We start from the raw sequence: 24071 nt of genomic DNA on the forward strand, positions 1-24071 counted from the left end.
TGTTTTGTCAAAGGTTGTTTTCTGATCCTTTGTATTTTTAATGCATTTTTTGAATTGTGTTCTCTCCTTTGTCCTTGTGTCTTGTGAAATGCTTTTGTTAGTGTTATTTGTACGATTTGTGGGTTTTTTTTATACAGTGTTGGTTTTCCGTATAATTTTTTTTGGGGGGGGTAATGCTTATTTAAAAAAAAAAAAAAAAGAAGTTGTGTTTTTGCTCCTCAAGGCCACCATACTATAAAGGCTTTTAAGCAATTTAATTAAATTAGCATTGTTATGCATAGTGCACCTTTGGGTTTAAAATAGTGCACCATTTCCCCAACAAACTTAATTAGTTTATTGATCAAAACAACAAACAAATGATTCGTTGTTCATGCGTGTCATTCAGGAACTTTGGAGCCGCTGTTTTCACGGCTCATTGTCACTAAATTACTTTTAAATATCCTTTCCTTACAGGGATGTGGGAGTGAAGACAGAGCGCGATGCATCATCTGCAAGGCCAAGGTAAGTGTATTGACGAGCATGTGTGTTTTGAGAAGGGGGCCGTGATATCAAATTCAGTGAGATATCTGATTATGTCTCATTCTTTTAATCTTTACTTTGTGAAATGTAGATGGTGCACATTTAAACAAACCCCAGTTAAGCCATTAAACAGTGTCTGCATCTCACAAGCAGATTTAAAGAGAGCAGATCTATAATACTAATGAGCAATCAGGTCTTTGTTTTGCTCTGTGATTTAGCTGATTTGCCAGCAGTTGTGTTGCTTATGAGCTGTAAGCTGTCTTTTATTCCTTATTATTGCAGCCGAACACTCGCTGCGGAAAAGGAGGGCGAAACATTATAATATTTGGCAGAGGATACAAGCCATGTAATGACAAAATCTGTATTCATTTCGTGAGCAGAAATTAATCATGCTTTCCTGTGTTACATTCCTAATGCAAATTTTCTGTCAACACATTGTGTCTCGTGTTTGTGAGTTTATTCGTTTGAAACGGCGGAGCTGATGTGTCATCACAGATGGGCCTGCATGCTGGAGAAGGTGGCCGCATTACTAACCATCTCAGATTAGGAAGTGTGCCGTTGATGTGTTGTATGTATTCATGCTTGTGTCGTGGGTCAAAGCATCACAAGCTGGCTCTTGAGTGTTTTATTCATTGTTTGCTCTCCGGTGTCGGATTCGCTGTCTGGTCCTGTGTGTATGTATGGGAAGGATCCACTCTGTGGGAGAAAATGTCACAGTAACTTTGACGACGACCTTTCAGGTGTCGAAGATATTTTAAACATGAAATCGTGCCAGTGCACAACCACAGTCTCACTCTGAGCAAATTAAATGAAACATTTAGCTTGGGGTGGAAGTCTCGAGTGTGTGTCGTTGTCACTGTGGGGCTAAAAAAACAATGAGATGTTGTTTTTTGGCAGCGGGGTGATGAGTATGTTTTTAAGGTCTTTTCATGGGTTTCACGTAAAAGAAGATGATAATCTAATAAGGCTGGTTTAAGAATTGTGTTCTTATTTCTTTTGTTTTTCTCCTTAAAAATGAGCATTTCTTGCTTCTAAGCGAGGAATTCTCATTGAAGCATTTTCGAGCTGAGATTGTATACGAAGATGGTCGATGTCAACGGGCTGTCACCCTACTCTGGTAAAGCGATTTCTAACAAACTGCAGTTGTGGTATTGAGGTCCTATTTTTGCTGGAAAGTCCCTTGAATGAAGAACTCTTAGAGTAACTGCTAATGTTTCTCATTTTAGGTGTTGTGCTCCTGACTCACCAGCTAAAGCAAAATTATCTTGTCAGTTCAGCTGGCCTTCAAAAGTCAAACTAACTTTCTGAACAGAAGAAAAAAGAAAAGAAAAAAAAAACAAAATCCCTCAGAGTCTCAGTTAGTGCAGTTTGCTGCAGAGCAACTTTCTTGGAGGTTGGAGAGAGGTGACAAATCACAAGGTGCCAAAAAAGGAGCCGTCCTTTATGTTCTTATGTCTAATTTCAAAGGTCTGCAGATGCCTCCAGGTGTACTTCATTCAGTCAGCAATGTTGCAGTTTTTGGCATCAAATAACTAATCAAACACAAGACTGACTTGAGGAAAATGAACATTAGAACAAACATAAAAGTACTCAGTATCACAGAAACCATATTTGTCCCAATGCCTTTTAGCTTTCAAAGGGTCGAATTCTGCCATTTCTTTTTACAAAAGCTGTCCTCTGCCATCAGCAGTATTGCATGCCGGGAGCAAACTGTACACTTTTTGCAGTGTGTATTTGGAGATTGGCAAGGTGGCAGTGCCATAAATTCTATGACTATTAACCAGGCAATGGCTGTTTAAGTCCCATTTGGGAGCTCTGCGTTTTTCACTCACTGTTTACTCTGACTTTCACTCACTAGTCAAAGAAACACGGCACTTAAAGACCAAGTGTCCTTATTTTCCGACTTGTCAGTGTTGCCGTGGCACCAACAACAGGGGAACTTCTCCTTTCTGACCTTTTTAAACATGCTGATTCATACACTTTCAAATACATTTTCATTTCAGTTTATCCTTTAGCACAAATCCTGCTGCTCTGTTGTCCTACAGATATAATCATGCACCTGACTGTGGGGCTGTGAGTTACCGATTTGCTGTATAAAATGAAGTCGCCATGATATATAAAGAGAAGTTATGGAAACACTACTGCGACCTGTCACACTACCCTGCAGACTATCACCTGACTGTAATAATGTAATCCAGTGTTGAGGCCATTTTCATTACTTTCCTTCTTCCCTGACAGTATCTGGCTGCGGGCAAACACATTTTTTTAGGTGTTACAACCATCCCTCCCCTTCTTTTAGCTACGAGGGGACATTTCTCGCACTTCTGCAGCATCTCCAACTGACTGTTGCATTTGTCCTCGCCTATTGTACCGATGGCATCATCGTCAATTATTAATGCCGAGGAGTAAGTGTCTGAGAGACATCCCACTGAGAGACCAAACAGCCATGAACAGGGGTTAGTGGCAGGACCAGGGAGTGCTGCGAGTGGCAGCTGCACCATTTAGAGAGTGATTGTTGGGAAGCTCCTACTATATATTGATATGAACTCTGCTACAGTAAGTTAATGCATCAGTATAATAACATTTTAATGTCTGCAGTGGCATGGGCATTTAATATTTGTCCACAGAGAGATGTATATGTAGATCTGCAATGACTCTAATGATGGTGATAATCATTTTGTCCTGCGCAGCTATCGCTCTATAATGCATTACTGCAATCACCCTTGGTTAACATTAAGAGGCTTTAGCCATTACGACTTTGAGCGAGCAGTGCTCATCATAGTCTCCGATTCAATGCGCCAGCCATTTCATTTTGCATCTTTATTTTTATTCTTCAAGCTTCTTTTTCCTGTATGTTGTTTTCCCCTTATTGCAACGGGGTCTCAAATGTGGGCCATTTGTATGAGTTATGCTAATTTGTTGGGGCAATGAATGCATTAATTTCATTAGCACATGGCCTCAAAGCAATAATTACCAGAGTAGGTGTGTCAGAAGCAATCATGTTAAAATTTGCCAGTTAATTATTAAGATTTTGTTCTGAGGGACCTGAATTTGACATGAGTCGCCGAGGGAAAAAAAAAAAGAGAGGAGAAAGTTAATGCATTCTAGTGGCCGAGGCTAGCTGCTTGTTGTTGAACACAGTGGGGGTGTCTGCGACATTGTGGGCCTACCGGCACGAGTTTTTTGCATGTTGACAGCTCACATTCTGGACTAATTACCACAAATAGCAGAGGGTTAGCTGGTGCTTGGTCAATCCAGGAGGGTGTAATTATAAAGAAAAGGAGGTCCGGTAGTTCCAGGCCGTCTAATGGCCCCTGCTCCGTCAGATTGCAGTCCAGTGTAGAAGATATTGGTCATGACTTGTGATGAACAGATTCACAGCTCACTTCGTTGGTCCTAAATTGGATCAGGAATATATATTTGCAGCTTCACTGTGACAGTAGTGATCTGTTGGGGTGTTACAAGGCTTTGTAACAGTAAAGTATAACAGCTTTATTACAGCATGTGAATAATACAGGGTAACAAAAGCAAATAATATTTCTGTTTATATGGATGTCTTAAATCAGTATGAAGCTTCTTAATAGCTTTGATTGTGTTGATTATAACAGGAATGATTTTAATTCATTGCATGGATCAAATATAACTGTTTGATATCTTTATTTATATTTTATGTCAATCAATTTTATTCAAATATGATGCATGTGTTTGAAATATCTGTCAAATTACTTGCTGCTTAAGCATATGAATACCCCAGAAAACTAGAAATAAAGATACAGAGCATGCTTTGTGAGATGCTGTGGCTTTATACTTGGAACAAGAGTTGGGTTTTTCCATGGCAACTAATGCACAGTACATGATGACAAGGATTGGACCATTTAGAAAAGTGGTTTTAAGTCATTCAACAAACACTGGAGTCTCTAGCTGAATGCTCTCTGAGGCCACGATGCCACATAAATGCAGGGTGACTCAGAGGTTTTAAAAATGCACGAGGTATACAGTGCATATTAATCAAATATGTGTACACTAATAACTTAAGGAATCCTCTTCGAAACTTAAAATGCCACTTAAAATGTCCAGCAGTTTTTGGATGCTTATCTCGATCTGGGTCACGGAGGCAGCAGTCAAAAGCTAAATTTACGGTCCTGCAAATGCGTCCATCTGCATATACGTTGCCATTTGGACAGCTCCAGCGCAGTCCTCCAAAATCCGAGCTGCACAGTGCTGGATGTGGATGACCTACACGTCGGTCAAATGCTTATTGGTTGACAAGTGGTTTGGAATAAGGAAGGGAGCAACAGAGTTCACCAGGAATGGGAGAAATGCAAAACATAATCAAATATTTTTACACCATGAAAATCACAGACAGTGAATGCAGTGGATACTTTTTATTGTTTTAGCACTCAGTGTGACTTCAGCTCGGGCTGATGGACCAACAGCACAAGCTAGAGTATCATATTTACTGCATATTTGGTCCACTCCATTGACAGCAAACACTCTCTGCAGTTGGACTGCGTCTGCACTAACCCCGCTCAAGCATAAATCAGCAGAAACCCCACCCACCTCCTCCAGCTCTTCTGGTGGTGTAGATGTTCCCTAGCCACCCAAGAGACATAATTTTTCTATCGTGCCTCCTCCCTGTTCATTCGAAACACCTCACCTGCCCAGGAGGGAACCTATTCAGATGCTTGAACCACCTCAACTGCCTCCTTTCAATGTGGAGGAGCAGCTGTTTACGCTTCTCTCTAAGGAAGAGCCCAGGCGCCCTTCGGAGGAAGCTTGCTTCCATCTCCTGTCCCAGATTGACTATCATATCCCGCTTTTCACTACAACTGATTAGTAGCATAAGCTTAAATGGACATTAAATTTTTTTGTGGGAAAAAAGTTTTGTTTTCCAAAATAGGGCTAAATCAGCATGAACATTGTGGGACTTAAGAAATGTTGTGAAATTAGATTCTCCAGCAACATTTCTAGTATATAGAGCAATTTTGTCATATACTGAGCTTTTGTCCTTCATAAAATTAGATTTTTCCATTGCTTTAACAGTAATTATCATCAACCAAGGACAGGCCAAACTATAACCTGCTAAGCTCTAAGCTGTAGCAGATTGTAAGAGCTCCTCCAGCCATACTAAATTTTCTAGTTTGGTTTTTACACCCTGATATAAAAAAGCTGCTCTGCTGTGGTTGTCCTTCATTTATATATGAATTAATGACTTCAGTGTAAATACGTTTTTACGTTCCCTCTGTGTATAATGCTGACATTACACATTTCTCTGCTTCTGCTTCTTTGTCATTATCTATGCTTTTCACATGTGCAAAGGTGGGTAATGGTAGCACTCAGTTTGAATCATGTACAGGAGCCTATTGTGTGATTGGTGTTTTGTTTGAAATTAATCCTGATTACGATAAAATGAAATTCCCAATTCAGAAGTGAGCCTAAACAGAGCAGCTCTCTAACCTGAGAGCCTCAAATCTTCCAGCACCACTCTGCACTTTTAGCGAACCTTCCCCGCCTCTTGTCTCTCAAGTGTCTCCTTAAAGGTGCTAGCATTTACGCTCCCACCCTCCCCCTCTGGGGGGAAAAAAGTTAATCATCACTTGATTTTATATGGAAAGCAGATTATCCTTTGATTTTGATGAATGCAGCAGCTGCCAGACACTTCATTTGACTAAAAGCAGGACATTGTGCCGAGGCCTCTCGTATGTCACTAAGCCTCTGTCAGGACAGTACTGTGACAGGAGATGACACATGAAAGGAATTCCTCCTTGTGGCTCTCCCAGGACAATGGAGTATGGCCTTGAGGTAAAACGCGTGTGCATGTGAACACACACACACACACACACACACACACACACACACACCATGCTTAGCTGCCAAGAATAAGCACACACCAGCATTTCTTTGTAAATCTCTTCAGACACTTTCTTTTTTCTTTAATTTTGATAATTGCTTTAATAAGTATGGATTGGAATGTAGTTCAGTTCATAAATCTATTTAACCTTCAAGTGACCAATTGGAGTCATTTAAGACCCCACCCTTGTATTCATGTGCACAGTTACGATTTCTTAATCATAAAAATCTTTCCAACCGTGAATTCGCCAATGTATTTTTCCTGCAGCTTTTCATAGTTTTTCACTGGAACTGGCCCTTTGGTGTAGCAATGATAATGGAAAGCTGTGTGGAAATATACTGGGTTTTAAAAAAAAACATTATAGGGTTTGATTTCATTGTAATTTTCCACTTATAGTCAGTACATTGTACTAAACCAAAAGTGGCAAGACTTACTGCCGTTAAGGGTTTCTCCACAAAGTATTTAAAGATTACTACAAACCAGATGTCCCACTACGACTTCATTGATCAACATATTAGAGTCTGTAAAACCTGTTCACAGAAACATATCTTACATTTCTAAATGAAATTGTTTTTCTTCGATTACTTAACCAAATAAATTGTTTTATTAGAAGTAACAGAAAAGGCAGTCAAAATAAGTGTCATTTTAGTGTCTATTAACTGCTTTGTGCGTGAAAAAAAACTAATAATGAGATTACTTACTTTTGGAACATGAATCATAGGTAAAAGAGACCAGAACCATCTTTAAAATACTCGCTGCAGGGTTAAATCTGTGTGCTTCTTATTAATGGCAGCAAAAACAGGTCAAAACAAATCATTTTAAAAAGTGTTTTAATCAAAACCATAAACCTTCAGCAGGGTATTCACAAAAACATGTTTAAAGCCTGTCATATAGTAGGTTTTGAGGACTGTGGCTACTTTTCCAATTTATGGTAAATTTGAATAGACAGAATTTTGATGTAAAGTTGCAGATTTAGTTCATATATGAAATTTTTATAATCATTGTGCCAAGTAAATTGCTCCTGATAACATCAATACAGCAGATCAAACAGATATTCTACTAACATGAGATCATGTTTTTAGACATTCCCAGTCCAGTCAGCAGGTTAGCAGCAGGTTAACCATGCTGACAGGTGACCTGCTAGTCAGCCTCAGATTGGCCTGCACTGCAGCCTGACATACACATCTCTACAAATGTATAGATGCTTATTGCTGCAATGGAAACTATTATTGGTCCGCTTGGAACCAATATGCTATATACACAAACCATATTGTTCAGCATTTATTAGCTCCATCTCCAGCTGTGTAAAATAAAAGACTTAAAGCGTGATGCAGGCATGGGGAAAAGAGGTGATTATACTGCAGTTCAATGTCAGTGCATTTTACCAATAAAAGCTCAGTGCAGTATCTCAAAAGAAAGTTAAAATAAATAACTTTGCATATTTTATATTGTAATGTGAACAGAAATTTAAAATTAAATTTTAAAAAGTTTGATTTTTTTTATGGTGTCAATCATATTTGTTAAATGGAAAATCTGAAGCGGTATGTCAGCATTTAAAAATTCTGAATAATGTCTCACACAGAGGCAGCAGTGGGGAATTTTCAGTTTTGGGGCTGCAATTACTTTTTCATTTAGTTTTTACTCATTAGCAAATAAAGTGAAGCATTTTGTCACTTCTCGCTCTGAAATGCAACTTGTGTTTCTCAATAACTATTTTCTCCGGATTTGCTCACATGAGGAACAGAGAGGACTTTAAGGTGGACATTTTCAATTTTGTCAATTTATCGCCAAGATCATTGTTGAGGTTTATGCTTGTATACTAAAGCTACTACAGGTAACAAACTAATAGAGGGTGCGGTCACTCCAAGCCTAATACGAGTTTGGATTTTTTTTTGTAGACCCCGTCTGTCGACAGCTACAGCATGTGGTTTGGCAGGATGAAGTTGCAAATGCAATTTAATTTACATCATAGCAGGGTCAGATTCTAACCATTATTCTGAGCAAAGACTGGGACTCTTGGTAATTTTACCCTCCTTATTTAACCTCCGTGCCCTCCTCCTCCTCTCTCCTGCCATCCGTCGCCAAGCACAATTCATTTGAGTTCCTGTTCAGGAGGGTGATTCAATTATGTTCTCCTTTAATTGGCTTTCAGGCATCTAAACTGAAACTGATGGGGAATTAATAACAGCTCCACTAGGTCTCCAAACTGTTTGCAACCCTGGAAACATTCTAAGAGCCTGAGTTGGTCCCATTTTCCATGTGTCTGTTTTGGACGTTTGATAATGCAGCTGCAAAAACGTGGTCACAGTTGCTGTGTGGTCCTCGCTCTCGGTATGCACTTTGTCTCTTTGTCAACACCCTAGACGTTTGGTGCAAACTTTGTACCCATAAAAACAAAGCAGATGCCAAAGAAAGCTCAGCGTAAGTATAGTGTATCTTATTTTTCCTCCCTGACCTAAAAGATGCATGTGGTTTGAAAACATTTACTTCTCTCCAAATCAGTCGGTTAGCGACGTGAGATGGAAAAAAAAAATCTCTGCATTCCTCTTAAGCCTTTGCTGTACGTTCTCTCCTATTTGTTATTCATTTAAGCACGTGTTGTACACAGCAAACACAAGACTGAAAAGCAGCGATATTTCTGCCTCTCCGTGGGTACGGCTCTCTTTGGAGTCCAAAGAAAGAGAAATCACTCGCAGATGCGTTACTATTTAGGTAGCTAACAAAAGAAGAGTTATGAAATGGCAGGAAATGATGGCTGCTAAAATGAAGGTTTGAAGTTCACATGTCATTAACGTCCATGAAATCAACTTTTTCCTCTGAATGTACTCTTCCCCCAGAGTCTGCCTTTGTCTTCAAACAGCGCCAAAGCAATCATTATGCTCAGACATAATGCACCATAATGACAGTAATTTCAGTATCAAATTTTCAAATGTTAGGCTTTAATTCATTGTGGTTAAGTAGCTTAGCTGTAATTCACATTTCCTACCCGTCTTAGCAGAGTGCTCAAGGAGTGAGACGTCTAAAGCAGGACATGGGAGCACCGCATGAAGGAACATTTTAAAGCCTTCATTCATTTAAATACTGTCTAAAATACATGAGAAAATTCAGTGACATTTGGGAGGCAACAAAAAACATTCTGCAGTCTCTCTGTTTAACTCTGGTATCTAATTTTAACAATTTTAACATAAATCCAGATCTGGAATCATTCCTATCCCGTAATGTCAACATCAGCTTGCAGCTTTCAAATCCTTCATGTAGTTTTCAGTTGGAGCAATTATAGCCTGTGTAAATGTAAAATTAATTGGCGACGCTTTTGATAAAAGATTAATCACTGAAGTAATTGTCAAAGCAAAAATAGCAAAATATTCAGATTCCTCTGATTCAAATCAACTAGTTTCGTGTTCTCATTAGATGACTTGAGAAAACAAATTCTTTCATCAGGAATGAAAATCTTTAATTGCAGCACTAATGATTTAGCTCAGGATAAAACTCATTGCTCCCTCTCTGAGGGCTTTCTGACTCTCCTACCTTGTCTGACAGTTCCTGTTGAAGTCTTTAAAAGCACACCGTGTACTTTCATCTTTGGTCGATGAAAGGCTGGGAACGTAGGGCTGACTTACATTTTCCTCGCACATGTACAGAAAAACCAGTAACCAATGAGAGGGTGTGTCCAGGTGTGTAGCCAAAATGGCTTGTTAGCACAGAAATTTAATACAGGAATTTCATTTGTCAGATATTAAAATACTTTAAGGCTACGTTCACACTGCAGGCGAAAGCGCATCAAATCCGATTTTTTTGACCCTATGCGACCCATATCCGATCATGGTATGACAGTGTGAACGGCACAAATCCGAAATTTTCAAATCCGACCTGGGTCACTTTTGTTAGGGGTACTGAATCCGATACATATCCGATGTTTTAGAAAGCGACTGCTGTTTGAATGGTCATGTCACATTAAATCCGTCTTTTACGTCACTGACACAAGACAGACGCCAATTATCAGCTCCGGAGAAACGCCCGATAAGACATCGCGAACGCTTCCTGGCCATCCAGTGTAGATGTCAGTGAAACTGTTGGGAAGACAACGTTGGAGAAACGTGAACATTTTATTTGTACTGTATAATCTGCAGATTCTGACAGAAATCTGCAACTATCCTTTGAAGCACCGCTCCTCTCTAAAACAGCAATAAGGATAATTATTAGGTTATTTACATTATTTTGTAAATAACAAAATAACTTAAAGCCAAAATTGGGAAACGTGAAGTCTGAAGTCTTTATATTAAGGGCCATCAGTCAAACAGTATTGTTTGCTCTGGGTCTAAACAGAGCGCGTCGTGTGTGACGTCTTCTTTTGCGCATGCGGGCCGCTTTGAGGGTTCACACTAGAACGCGTTTGCTGTCGCATTTTATTTGTAGTGTGAACAAGCAGACAAAAAAATCGGATTTGATCAAAAAATCAGAATTGAGCATTAAGACCTGCAGTGTGAACGTAGCCTTAGAGACACAAAGAAGGTTCAAGAAGTCCTGTTCATTGACTCTGATGAGTGTAGACCTGCAAGGCTGCTGTTGGCCTTTACAAAATCAAAGTTAGAAGCCTTTCAATTAAGTTTTCATATGAAACAAGCTCTAAATATGTTTATTGCTCTGGCCATCGGAGGAACGATGACCAGAGCGATTCACCGCTGCCACGTACACATTAACCAAACTACTAATATGTCCCAAATCCAACTGCCAGTTTCTGTTGGGGCGCACTTTTCATTGTGCTGTTTTCTCAGTGAAGCTGACCATTAAATTAGCAAATTACAACAACAAAAGGATACAAAAAAAACAGTCATGGACTCGACAGCTGATGTAATCTTTAGTACCACCAAATCAGGGCACTGTAGTTGTAGCTGCAATTACTCAGCTTGGCTGCGGATAAAGATACCGAGGACTCGGTCAGATTGCTGTGTCCTGGTTATGTGTGTGTGTGCGTGTGTGCGCGTGTGTTAATCATAAATATAATATAGTAAATATGGCATCAGTTTCCTTTCCTTTGTGTTTTCTTTCAACTTGGAGTCAGACAATATGAGACCATTTGGCGGTGGCCTCATTACTGTGATTTGCTGGCATTAAAAACTCACACATAACACCTCCTTATAACTGAAGCTGACACTTGGGCAGAAGGCCCAAAGCCTATATAAGAGAGAGCAGTTACCTTAGCAACTAAAAGCGATCGAAAGAAAACTGCAGTTAATTGAACTATTTCAGCATTATTTTTGTGCTGCTTTTGACCAACGCTAACCTTTCACATATGTACTTGTTCATTAACATTTTCCTCACAGCGGACCTTGCTAGTGAGGATCAGTATATTCATTATGAGGGTCCCCACAGCCATTATGCACCGAATCTTTTGGTTCCAAACTGAGCTGTAAATTTTGAGAGAATCTGACACCCCTGCCCGAGGGTTACAGCAGAATGCTAACGAGGCCACGGCGACATTTCCATCACCATACAGTCAGTCGCACCATACATCAGCTCAGCGCCGAACATCTCCCAGAGACGCATGAAGTCAGTGACAATTTCAGACGTAACACTTTATTAGTATCCCTCCCATCTCCGCCGTGTAATGAATGAGGCCATTTAGACAGGATTTACGATATCTTTAAAACTTGATTGCTTAGAATTTGAGAATTATTCATAAGACTAAAGCATCATTTGTCATACAGCGAGTGCTGTTTTGGTGGAAACAAATGGTTTTGTTGTAGTTTTTCAAATGAACTCCTTTTCATGCACTCTTCAAATAAGCCATTTGTATGCATATATGTCCATGTAGAGGCTGTAATTAAAGGGAATGTGGCTCAGGTGACAACTCGCAATCAAGTTTTCTCCGTAATGTGTTGTGCCACTATGGAGCTGAGGTAACGGATACGGATGCAAATGATTAGGAATACACACACATATTGGATTACACCGCATCTTTTGCTGAAACAAAGAGTTCGCTGTTCACATGCACTCCTATTACTGTACTTTGGAGGTGTCAGGGATGCATAATTCATGTCAGATTTTACTTTGCTTAAAGGTAACCTCTGCTGAACTTCTGATTGAACGATACGCTGAAATAATTAAATTATTCCCCCTTGAGTTTCCTTATTTCCATCACGGGAGGAGGGAGTGAGAGAGAAAGAGAAGTGTCCTCGCCTTGTTACAAAGATTATTGTGTTCACTTCCTGAGGCGGTGTGGCCACGCTTTGTGTGCGATGCCCAGATCATCTCTCAATTACACAAGGATCCCGAGGCAGAGGGTGGGGACCCAAGCGAAGGACCGGTTATGTCCACACACACTCTTGTTCACTCTCTCTCTCTCACACACGCGCGCGCACACACACACACTGCTATTGCTCGGAGGCATGGCTTACTATAGCCACAGCCAAGAATGAGGCCTCTCAGGATAGATTTACACACAAATAAAACCAGTCTTATCTTGGCCCACATGTGAACGAGAACTGATTACACGGTCTACATTTCAATGCTCAGATTAAATAGAGTCAATTTCCTATGGCCTATTTAAACCAAATCCAACCTGCAAACATAATGAAACCAAATCCAATATTACTGAACTAAGACCTCAAATAAGTTCAACTGTCCACTGGGAAACAGTTGAGAAACATTTCTGGCTGACAATGTGCATAGCAAGCATTGGAAGGTAATGTTAGACACATGGAACTGCAAACCAAAGTGAAAATGATTTAGTCAAATAATGCAGTGGAAGTTGAAATTTAATATAACTCAAAAAGACAGCATTTTTCTTATATAACAGCTCCCATTTGTTAACACGGTAATTACCTTTATTCCAGGCACAGCGTGGTATTGTTTTCCTACTTTCCTTTAATCATTTTCACGCTGTTATCTAACGCACACAGGCTTCAGGTTTTAACAAGTTATGAGTTTATGCATTAAAACATGTTCATGTAGTTATCTTTTTCCACATTGATGAGATAATCTTAGTTTAGAAATGTAAAATAAATCTTCATTTGAGTCATTTTATTTCACAAATAATAAAAAAACAAGAATCTTGGTACCTGTCCAAAGCATCTGTGTCCACAGCTTCTGATCCGAAGCAGTCAGGAATCCTACAAAAAAGAAAACTCACCTGACTAGATTTAAAATACAAGTACCAGCATTTAATTGTTTATCCAAACAGCTGCATTTTTTTAAAGGACGTTTAACTTTAGCTGTCAGGTAATTGCTAAAATGAAGTCTAAGTCCTTTATGTCACATGTCTTCATTTCTCTGCATTTTATTTCCTCTCCTCTTGACAGCCCTGATCTAATTATATGTGCGATAGAATGTGTTTTAATTGTTTTCTGGACTAATCAAACACTGCTTGGTTAAAATTTGAAGTACTCATCCACAGAGTGAGCAAACTACTGATAAGTTATCTACAAGGTAAAATCAGAAAAAGTTCTGAGATGGAACAAGTGCAACATCTGGCAGCGGTAGCTTATGTTTCACAACTCAGCGTGATATTGCGCAAGGAACATCAGGAGTTGTGTTACAAGCATTTTTGTGCACATTTACAGCCCAGGGATGATCCAACCTTCACAGCAAAGAGTTTGGAGTCCAAACGGCAAACTTTTTGCCATAGAAGAGCTGGCTGCACCGAAACAGCTGTTGCTGTCCACCACTCGCCTAAATTTGGCTTCCTGTGGCTTTGTGTTCTTCCCTCAAAAGCTCAAGGGCTTCCATGTTGTCACCACGGAGGAAGTCCAGAGCCTTAGATGGCCCTTGATGCTCATACTGAACAGAACTTTCTAACCACAGCAGGAAGGCTGGGAGCTTTGCTACTGCATGGAAGTGGGAGAAGGTGAAATTTAAACTAGACTAAGACTTTGTCTCTTATTACAACATTTTCACTGTAGCTTTTTCCATGTTTATAATTTTATATTAAACAATTAGCAATTAGTTGACATCTGCCAAACGACTTTAATGAGCTTTATCTTGTTATTTTAATGATATACAAAAAAAGCTCACATAGAATAAAATACATACTGATAACTTTATTGGAAGAATCCATGTGAAGCAGCTCATTTTTGGAAGGTAATTATTAGACAGTGCAGTTTATTAAAAATAAGTTTAATCGCTTATAGGTTGAACTTTAGAGCTGTTTGAAAATAAAACAAATGACAAGTCTTATAGATTGGCTACTGCATTTTTCTGACGTTAGCTAACTCAAACCACCAGAAGCTGCTGGTCATACCAGACCAAGTAAGGCCGTGGAAGCAAAACGCTGAGAGAAATGAAGCACAGTGGAAGGGAGAATATTATTCCTAATAAAGTAAAGCTTCTCCGTTATACATGGCTCAATTGTGTAAATTCGTGTTACATTTTATAGAACTTCTCACACCAGTTTAATTACAATTAAAGCTTCTGACATATTTTGTAATACGTTTAAATATTAAACATCCTTTTTGGGGGTTTAACAGGCTGCATGCGAGTGGATGTAGACTGTATTTTTCTTTGAGGACATCTCTAAGCACCACTTGGAAAAGGATGATACCATGACAACGTGAAAAAATTAGTTGGGTTTTTTTTACTCAAAAAGCCTGTATAGTGTCCGTATATTACACAGAAGTACTTCTCCAAATTATAAGCATAGGCTACAAATTTCCTGTGGTCTTTGTGTATCTACTCCCCTGATTTTTCAATTATTTTGAAGGCCAAAATCAATGATTCTACTTTCTTTTTTAAAAATCACAGAGCACCAAAGGTCATTCTGATGTTCATAGAATTTATAAAAATGAAACTTCTACATTTTTAATCATTAGTTTAATTAATCCTGGACTCACAAAGGTAGGTTTGAGACAGGAAGAGCTCGTAAATGCTATCTACGAGTGGTTATGATCGATGCAATCAAACCTGCCAAACACTCGAGAAGTTTGACGGAGGTGGAAGGTTAAGTTAAACTTTTCAAAATTTTCAATCTACAGAGGTTAAGAACACAAGCGGATCACAGCACTCGGGGTCTTTTGAGTATATTACAATTACTCTAAATCACATGAAACTATTCCAAACACGGAGGTGATTTATTACATTAGCGGCGAGTGGTGGAGACCAGCACAAAGGGAGATTGTATGAAGATTACAGTGATGAAATAGTCAAATTTATTATCTTGACAGCTGGATATTCCAATTTCTTTGCCGCTGAGCCATGTAGATTTTCCAGAGTGCAAACACGTTTAAGTACTTCTTCAGAGTCAATTAAATCAGATACTAGTTAAATTACCATTTTTATTAACCTACAGGTTCATATTTTTGTCATTTTAATCACTATTGGAAAGACTATTAGAACGTCTTTCCTATGAAGACAGAACTATGGGTCATTTAGAGAGCAGCTGAATTAATCACACATTGTCACTTCAAATCTACCTTTCAGTTCTCTTTAAAGCTCGCTCTGTGATTTACATGTGCATGGAGAATTATCTGCAGTTAGTTAAAGGAGAGATTAGGAGTGACGTCGGGCTGCACCCACCTCTAGGAAACTTGAGCATCACACCTTCAGCCAAAGTGAGATTATGAAAATGAAGCACGGAGAGTGTTTCAGAAGACTTACAAAGTTCAACTACTGTCAATATCACGCCACAAATCACTTGTACCTGTGGCTTCTCCCGTCCTCCCCCTGCTGTGCGTGGTGGGAGCCAGCCTCAGCAGACAGTGTGGACAGTAAATAATATACCGAGACAACATTAACCTTTAGTTGTGGTGTTAAGATGGAACCTCAATTAACAAGAGTAAATAATCCTTGTGATTACTTTTGGCTGGCCTTTATCTCATACATAACCTAATTAAATGGACCATCCAAACATAAAACCGCAACTAATCAAGGGCTTTGCTGAGGCACTGCACTATGGCTGTGTGGGATTTTAAAAACACACCCACGCATGTGCGACCATCCATGCATTCTCTACACACACACACACACAGTTTGAAAAGACTTAATGACTAATAAAGAGTTTTAGTTTTGGCATAACTTCCCAAATGTGCTTAATTAAATATAGAAGAGTTTCACTTTAAACATACAATAGTTTTTAATTAGTTAAACTGTAATTTAATCTGAATTAACCAGCCTTTACCATTTGGTACGTGGCACAGCACATTCACTGAAGAGACTGCTACTGCTGCTCCTGTTACTCCGAAATGAATGTTGGATTTATTTTCTATATCGCAAAAATTTGGGTAAAGTTGCAGAATTTTTTAAAACAGGTGCCACATTATTGTTTCTACATTTTAATTTTGTGCAAGTAAACTTGTAACATATTCAAATTTCTCTCTTGACTGATAATAAGAAAAAGTGTCTCTCTTTTATTTTATCCTTAAGTTTTGCATCTCATTTCTTCTGATCCGTGCACTGTTTGACTTCCAAATTTTGAGATTTGTATAGTCTGCATAAGGGGACACATTCCAATGGAAAATGAGATTGGGTTGACTTAATGGGAAACAAAAATCTACAAACCTCTATGGTCCGTTAAGCATAAACTTTTGAGGCAGTGTCTGGCGTCATCTTTCTAAGATTTCATACAAATTCTGTTCTTCTTCTTTCCACAGAGCACATTATCTCTTTTATATCTTTCATTTATTTTCATTGGTTTAAATTCAAATGTGGAGCTCTCCAGTTAAAATCTGCAGCTTTACTTTTTTGTTTCTTTAACAGCAGATATTACATGTCTGTGTATATTTATATTTGGGGAAATGTTTCCACATTCGGGTTTAATTGTTTAAGTTTCCAGCGCTTCACCCTTCTGTTGTTAACTCTCAAGTCTCCCTCCACTGTGAATCGGTTTGACGAAATGTTTGACGCAGGCAACTACACAAAATATTTTTGTCACAAATTAAAACTATTTTTAAAATTTTAGAAACACAATTAGTGTTCAAGACAAAAGAAAATATGTGTTTTTTTGTCTTTGTCAATTTGCAAGTACTAAGCACTGCTATTAAAAAGATGTGTGAGGATTATTATTGAATTACTTAAATTACTGACTTTGCTCTAGTCTCTGTTTCAAGACGATAAATATCTAACTAATCTGTATATAAAGCATTGGCAAGATCTAATATGTTAAAAGAGAAAGCTATACAAAATTTAAAATACCTCTGATAGTAAATCTTTCTCATAGGATTATTTCATAAACATATATATGTATTGCAGGTTCACACTATAGGTCTTTTTAAGATAACAGATATTATTATAACTAATACAACAACTTCTGGTGCTTTGGGATTAAAAACACTAAAAACACAACTTTTCTGTTTTCAGATGTGTGTTACTATTTATTAATTGCATGTACATTGCTCATAATAAGGAGGCTAAAATAAGTTGTGTCTGTGGTGTGTGATTGTGGATCCCCGCAAGGCTTGATATTCCTTTCAGGAGCACTTTTTTTTTTCATTTCTTATTTATATGATGCCAAAAATATGCTCCCAGGACTATCATTTTTCTGTGCCTGTTTGCGAAAGCCGAGAGCTAAGAGGATTTATCTTCTTGACCCATCACACAAAGACAATGAGCTGCAGAATAGCGGTGTCCAACTGGGAGGACTGAGGGTGGGCACACCCAGCCGTCCTCGGGCCTCGTTCTAAAGGCAGAATCATGTTACAGGCGGAGAAACCCATTACTCCTGTCTGTATCAGCTCTCAGTGCCTTTGTAAAAAGCCCGGCGCATGTGAGTTGGTTGCAGGGATTACTGTATGTCAGTAATATTCTGTATCTCTGGCTTGTTTTGACCAGCTTGGACTTCAGGTTCAGGACAGTAAATGGCATTAGATATCTGCAGTGGCAGTAAACACCAGCACAGTTTAGCCTTTGCATTGAGACTAAGTAGGAAAATGGTGTTGCAGAACTCTCTACTTTTTAGGAGTCGTTTACCCCCGGGCTATGGCTAATGGTTTACTCACTCCCCGACATGCCCTCGGGCTCCAGGTAGTCTCACATTGTCAAGCTGCTCTCATTAACTCCTATAACTCCTGGAGAGATAAGCGTCAGACAGTCACACACTGGAGGCCTTACAAGTGGAAGTGCAACGGACTGACAAACACGTTTACAGGCTAAAGGACACGAGCAACTTATAGTTGTGTGTTTTTGAGGCAACTTTTTACCCATGAATTGCTGTTCCAACAAGCATTTTGTAATTTATTCCTAACTGCTTTATTATGCAGCATAGCTACTGTTCAGCCAATTAAATATGCCGTAAATCTATCATTATATTTTCCCACAGGCCAAGTTGATATTGTCACAGGGCCCAAAATATTCAGTTTACTGTCGAGATACAAAAAACAAAACAAGCATAAAACCCTCATGGTGGAGACACTGAAAGCAGCAGGGTTTTGTTAAGAAACCGACTAAAATGAAACTTCTTTTAATTTATCTAATCCTAATTCACTAATTAAATAATCAGTTAATTGTCGAGGTGCTAGAAATACTGTAGTGCAAGCTGAGTTGCTGTGAGTGAAATATGACTAAAAATTTAGGCTGTCATGTGTCTATCATAATACATCTTGCTTAAATCATATAATATTATATTAAGTAAAATATTTTATACTATAATATTTTGTTGTATTTGAGAAATGTGATATATTAATTAAAGTAGAAGAAATGTGATAATAATAATAATGTTCCTTAGCTTTGGGTAAATACACTTTTGCTTTCTTTTCTCTGTAGGAAAAAATTTAACTATGTAAAATGCATCCAGTATAAATTTACTGAATTGGTATTATATTAATGACACAAAGAACAAAATAAACAAAAAATAATAATAATTATCTCATTTATTTGCCCTGGTCTCATTTCAGCTTAGTGTGGGAGTCTTTACTATGTACTACTGTTTTTTGTACTCTGATTAGTTTCTCCTTTCTTCGCTATCGTGACGACATGTCTTCACACATGGAGTAGAGTGGACAAGACACAGAAGAAATGAGAAAGGTTTGTAGTTTAGTCAAAAACTCTAAATATAGCAAGCGGTTTGAATTGTTTCTAAATTGCTGTACGTTTGCTGTTAGCTTCCTCCATGCTATGTTAGCTGTCATGCTAACAGCTGATGTGCTACATTTAGAAAAAACAGAATTCAAATGATAAATTCCTAATTATTATTGCTGCTACAGCTTCTTTACAGTGTTGGTGTGGGGCGTAGGAGGTGGTTGTATTTTTATTCCTTTTACTAAGGTGCTGTAATAAGGGAGTGGAACTAGTTCTCTGTTCTTACATTTTGTGGTGTTCTTGTAAACTGGAGACCTGAAAATGTGTGGCAGCTTGGTGTGAGGCGCTTAGGTTCAGAAATCCTAGATTCCCTTGAAAACTTTGTACATTAACTCAGACCTCTTTCTCCAAATATTTCATCTTTTTGTTTATTAATTTTGTGTTTCCAGTTACTACAGTATGATAACATCTCTTATATTTATTCTTGCATTTTCATCATTTTATTAGTCATGGCAAAACCCCAATAAAATGTGGTCTGTATTGCTAACAGTCTAACTGAAAGCTCCCTTATTTACGTCTACGTAAGATTCCTAAATTAAAAACAGCAAGTCTAGACTTAAAAATGCAGCAGCTTGCAGATCTTTAGTTTCAACTGTTCGCTATAAGACGGTTATTTTGATGAGGTGTCATGAGGACCAGATCTTGTCCTGGGTACTTTCACTGTCACCTCATACACTCTTTTCTCCTTTAATCTTGATTAAATATCTTTTTTGTTTGACAATGTTTGAGCCGTTGGACCGTCAGGACTGTTGAGTGAATTATATACTGCTAAGCCGCTATTGTGGATGGAAGCAGCCCTTTTTTTCTCCATGTACGTCACTACGAAGATTTATTCAAAGTTTCTTCTATATTAGATATTCATCTGGATGCCAAGTTAAAGTCATGTTCACTATGCAGATAGCTCAGATCTATAGAGTAGACACAGCTGTCAGCATAAGTTTGATCAAGATGCCAGTCAATAAACCAAGATGTATGCAGCATTAAGTTAAAAAGCAACACATTAAAATTAGTTTAATCCAATTTTTCATCCATTCATCCCTCTATTTTATTAAGACTTTACATTTTACAATGAGATATACAGGGAGTGCAGAATTATTAGGCAAGTTGTATTTTTGAGGAATAATTTTATTATTGAACAACAACCATGTTCTCAATGAACCCAAAAAACTCATTAATATCAAAGCTGAATGTTTTTGGAAGTAGTTTTTAGTTTGTTTTTAGTTTTAGCTATTTTAGGGGGATATCTGTGTGTGCAGGTGACTATTACTGTGCATAATTATTAGGCAACTTAACAAAAAACAAATATATACCCATTTCAATTACTTATTTTTACCAGTGAAACCAATATAACATCTCCACATTCACAAATATACATTTCTGACATTCAAAGACAAAACAAAAACAAATCAGCGACCAATATAGCCACCTTTCTTTGCAAGGACACTCAAAAGCCTGCCATCCATGGATTCTGTCAGTGTTTTGATCTGTTCACCATCAACATTGCGTGCAGCAGCAACCACAGCCTCCCAGACACTGTTCAGAGAGGTGTACTGTTTTCCCTCCTTGTAAATCTCACATTTGATGATGGACCACAGGTTCTCAATGGGGTTCAGATCAGGTGAACAAGGAGGCCATGTCATTAGTTTTTCTTCTTTTATACCCTTTCTTGCCAGCCACGCTGTGGAGTACTTGGACGCGTGTGATGGAGCATTGTCCTGCATGAAGATCATGTTTTTCTTGAAGGATGCAGACTTCTTCCTGTACCACCGCTTGAAGAAGGTGTCTTCCAGAAACTGGCAGTAGGACTGGGAGTTGAGCTTGACTCCATCCTCAACCCGAAAAGGCCCCACAAGCTCATCTTTGATGATACCAGCCCAAACCAGTACTCCACCTCCACCTTGCTGGCGTCTGAGTCGGACTGGAGCTCTCTGCCCTTTACCAATCCAGCCACGGGCCCATCCATCTGGCCCATCAAGACTCACTCTCATTTCATCAGTCCATAAAACCTTAGAAAAACCAGTCTTGAGATATTTCTTGGCCCAGTCTTGACGTTTCAGCTTGTGTGTCTTGTTCAGTGGTGGTCGTCTTTCAGCCTTTCTTACCTTGGCCATGTCTCTGAGTATTGCACACCTTGTGCTTTTGGGCACTCCAGTGATGTTGCAGCTCTGAAATATGGCCAAACTGGTGGCAAGTGGCATCTTGGCAGCTGCACGCTTGACTTTTCTCAGTTCATGGGCAGTTATTTTGCGCCTTGGTTTTTCCACACGCTTCTTGCGACCCTGTTGACTATTTTGAATGAAACGCTTGATTGTTCGATGATCACGCTTCAGAAGCTTTGCAATTTTGAGACTGCTGCATCCCTCTGCAAGATATCTCACTATTTTTGACTTTTCTGAGCCTGTCAAGTCCTTCTTTTGACCCATTTTGCCAAAGGAAAGGAAGTTGCCTAATAATTATGCACACCTGATATAGGGTGTTGATGTCATTAGACCACACCCCTTCTCATTACAGAGATGCACATCACCTAATATGCTTAATTGGTAGTAGGCTTTCGAGCCTATACAGCTTGGAGTAAGACAACATGCATGAAGAGGATGATGTGGACAAAATACTCATTTGCCTAATAATTCTGCACTCCCTGTATTTAAATTTTTATAACTATACATTAGAAATGGACCAATAGTTTTGGAGTCATTTTTGCTGATTCATTGCTAATATTGTTATTAATAATTGAGACACATCCATTTACATTTCTGGCAGAAATCATAGCATTGCCTTCAGAGGTCCCATGTATGCCACCATCATCTATTAATTAGGATATGGTCATATTTGTCCTCCATTTAGATATCATGAAGTTTAAACGCCGTAACTGCCAATTCAGTTGACATAATACATTAAATTACATTTCAATAAAGATAAAAACGTCACAAGTTTGTTAAAGTTTTGGCTGAGAGGCGTTAAGAATTTGTAGAATTTGACGCGGTAATTTGCGGTGGTGGTGTTATACTGTTTGCATTATACCGCAACTGTAAAGTTGAAAATTGTCATTTTTAAGACTGCAAATTTCCAATTTTAGAGGTTCTACGTGTTAATTGAGGGGCCCGAGAACCCCTGAGATCTATGTATTTTGCACTGAGGGTATACCTAATAAATTGTACTGTAGAGGGGGGAACTCAAATGACTGGAGTTAAGTTACAATCCATTTGTGCAATCTGTGTTTTTATTTCCTGAATTGAATTGTTCCTAAAGATGATAATGAGTGCTAACAAGAGTAAAATGCCACAGCTCAGGAAAACATAACAAAACAAAAGGTTATGAACAATTGGTCTTTTAAAGTAAACAGTCCATAATTCTAACATTTAAAGCACTCAGTGCTCTCAGTTGGGGGAAAAAATGAACAAAACAATGACACTAAAATCAACAATGATTCATCATAAGACCGATATATTCTCAAGATTAAAGCACATAAAATCTACACGTCCATTTAGAATGTTGATAATTGTATTATATGAACCATTACAAGTAGAAATGCACAGTTTGTCACTTTTTTGTCACCACAGAGGAAGCAGCCATTTAGCTTGATTAGACACTGTGGGGATTTTCAGTGGAAAAAAGTGAGCATTTAGCATTGTGAGCTCCATATTTTGGATGGTTGATTGAACAACCAGAAATTTCAGGTTTTGATTGAAAGAAAGGATGATTAAAATGTGTGATGGCTTAACATATCATACATCGAGATTTTCTGAAGCATGTTATAATCCCGGGATACTTTTCCGCCCTTTTCAAAGCAAATTTTCTGTTCGCCTATAGTTCACGTTTGCTATTTCGACACATAAGATTAAGATTGAAAACTGTAAACATGTTTAAAACCAGCTCAGTTAATATCCATTATGTTCAGTCACCATCAGCAAAGTAATGCATGTGTTATAAAAGGTGGAGTGTAGAGATTTGAGAGACAAGGACACAAATGGCAGACTAATTCAGCAAAAATGAACTTTAATAGCTGAGTTTAAAATCAAAAACAAGGCAGTAGAAACATAAGAAAACAGGACCACAGACACATATATATAGATAGATAGACAAACTGAGGATAGATTAAAAACTAACTAGAAAGCAGATCACAAGTGAAAAAAAAATCAGGAAACGATGGGAAACGGAAGTAAAACTAACACGGACAAGAAAAGAAAAGAAGAACTAGCGGCAAAGAAGAACTGAGGGCAAAAACATGAATGCAGAAAGAGGAGACGGGGATCAGAAACACTGAGGGAACTAAATAAATGAGAAATAACAAACTTAAAATGGGAAGTTTTCAAAATGGACACTGGAACAGTAAAGCCATAAAACAGGAGCCAAACAAAAGCTCAGCATTTACAAGACTGATGAAGACGACAAGACAGAAATCCAGAGCCTAACAAACATGAAAAGCAAACTTTAGATGCAAGAATAACAATATGACCTAAACTTAAATAGATTAATTCAGAATTCAGGACCAAAACCCACAAAAAAACAGTGTGCCGGTGATATCAACTGTTAGTTTTCTTCCACCCCTGCGCTATACTTCCTATCAGGGTTATTATCCTTTTCTGTTTACTTTCAGTTAGTTTCCACAGTAGCTTTGCTTGTTTCAGTTTAGTGTTTATTAGTTTCTGTTACTCTTTTTCTTTTTCATTTTAGTTAACTAGCATGTTTTCACACT

The 24071-nt window shown here is 38.4% G+C and overlaps 1 protein-coding gene across 3 annotated transcripts in view; it reads left to right on the forward strand.

The window, feature by feature from the left end:
* Nucleotides 1-24071, forward strand: part of LOC146361707 (uncharacterized) — a 133523-nt gene that overhangs the window by 56646 nt on the left and 52806 nt on the right. For all 3 annotated transcript variants that reach the window (XM_084922600.1, XM_084922601.1, XM_084922602.1), the window contains exon 3: nt 454-501. In XM_084922600.1, the coding sequence (XP_084778726.1) occupies nt 454-501 (48 nt within the window). The remainder of the gene's footprint in view (nt 1-453; nt 502-24071) is intronic.

This window comes from Perissodus microlepis, chromosome 23, assembly GCF_051167445.1.
Source record: "Perissodus microlepis isolate ML-2025 ecotype Zambia chromosome 23, ASM5116744v1, whole genome shotgun sequence".
In the NCBI taxonomy this organism is placed as follows: domain Eukaryota; kingdom Metazoa; phylum Chordata; class Actinopteri; order Cichliformes; family Cichlidae; genus Perissodus; species Perissodus microlepis.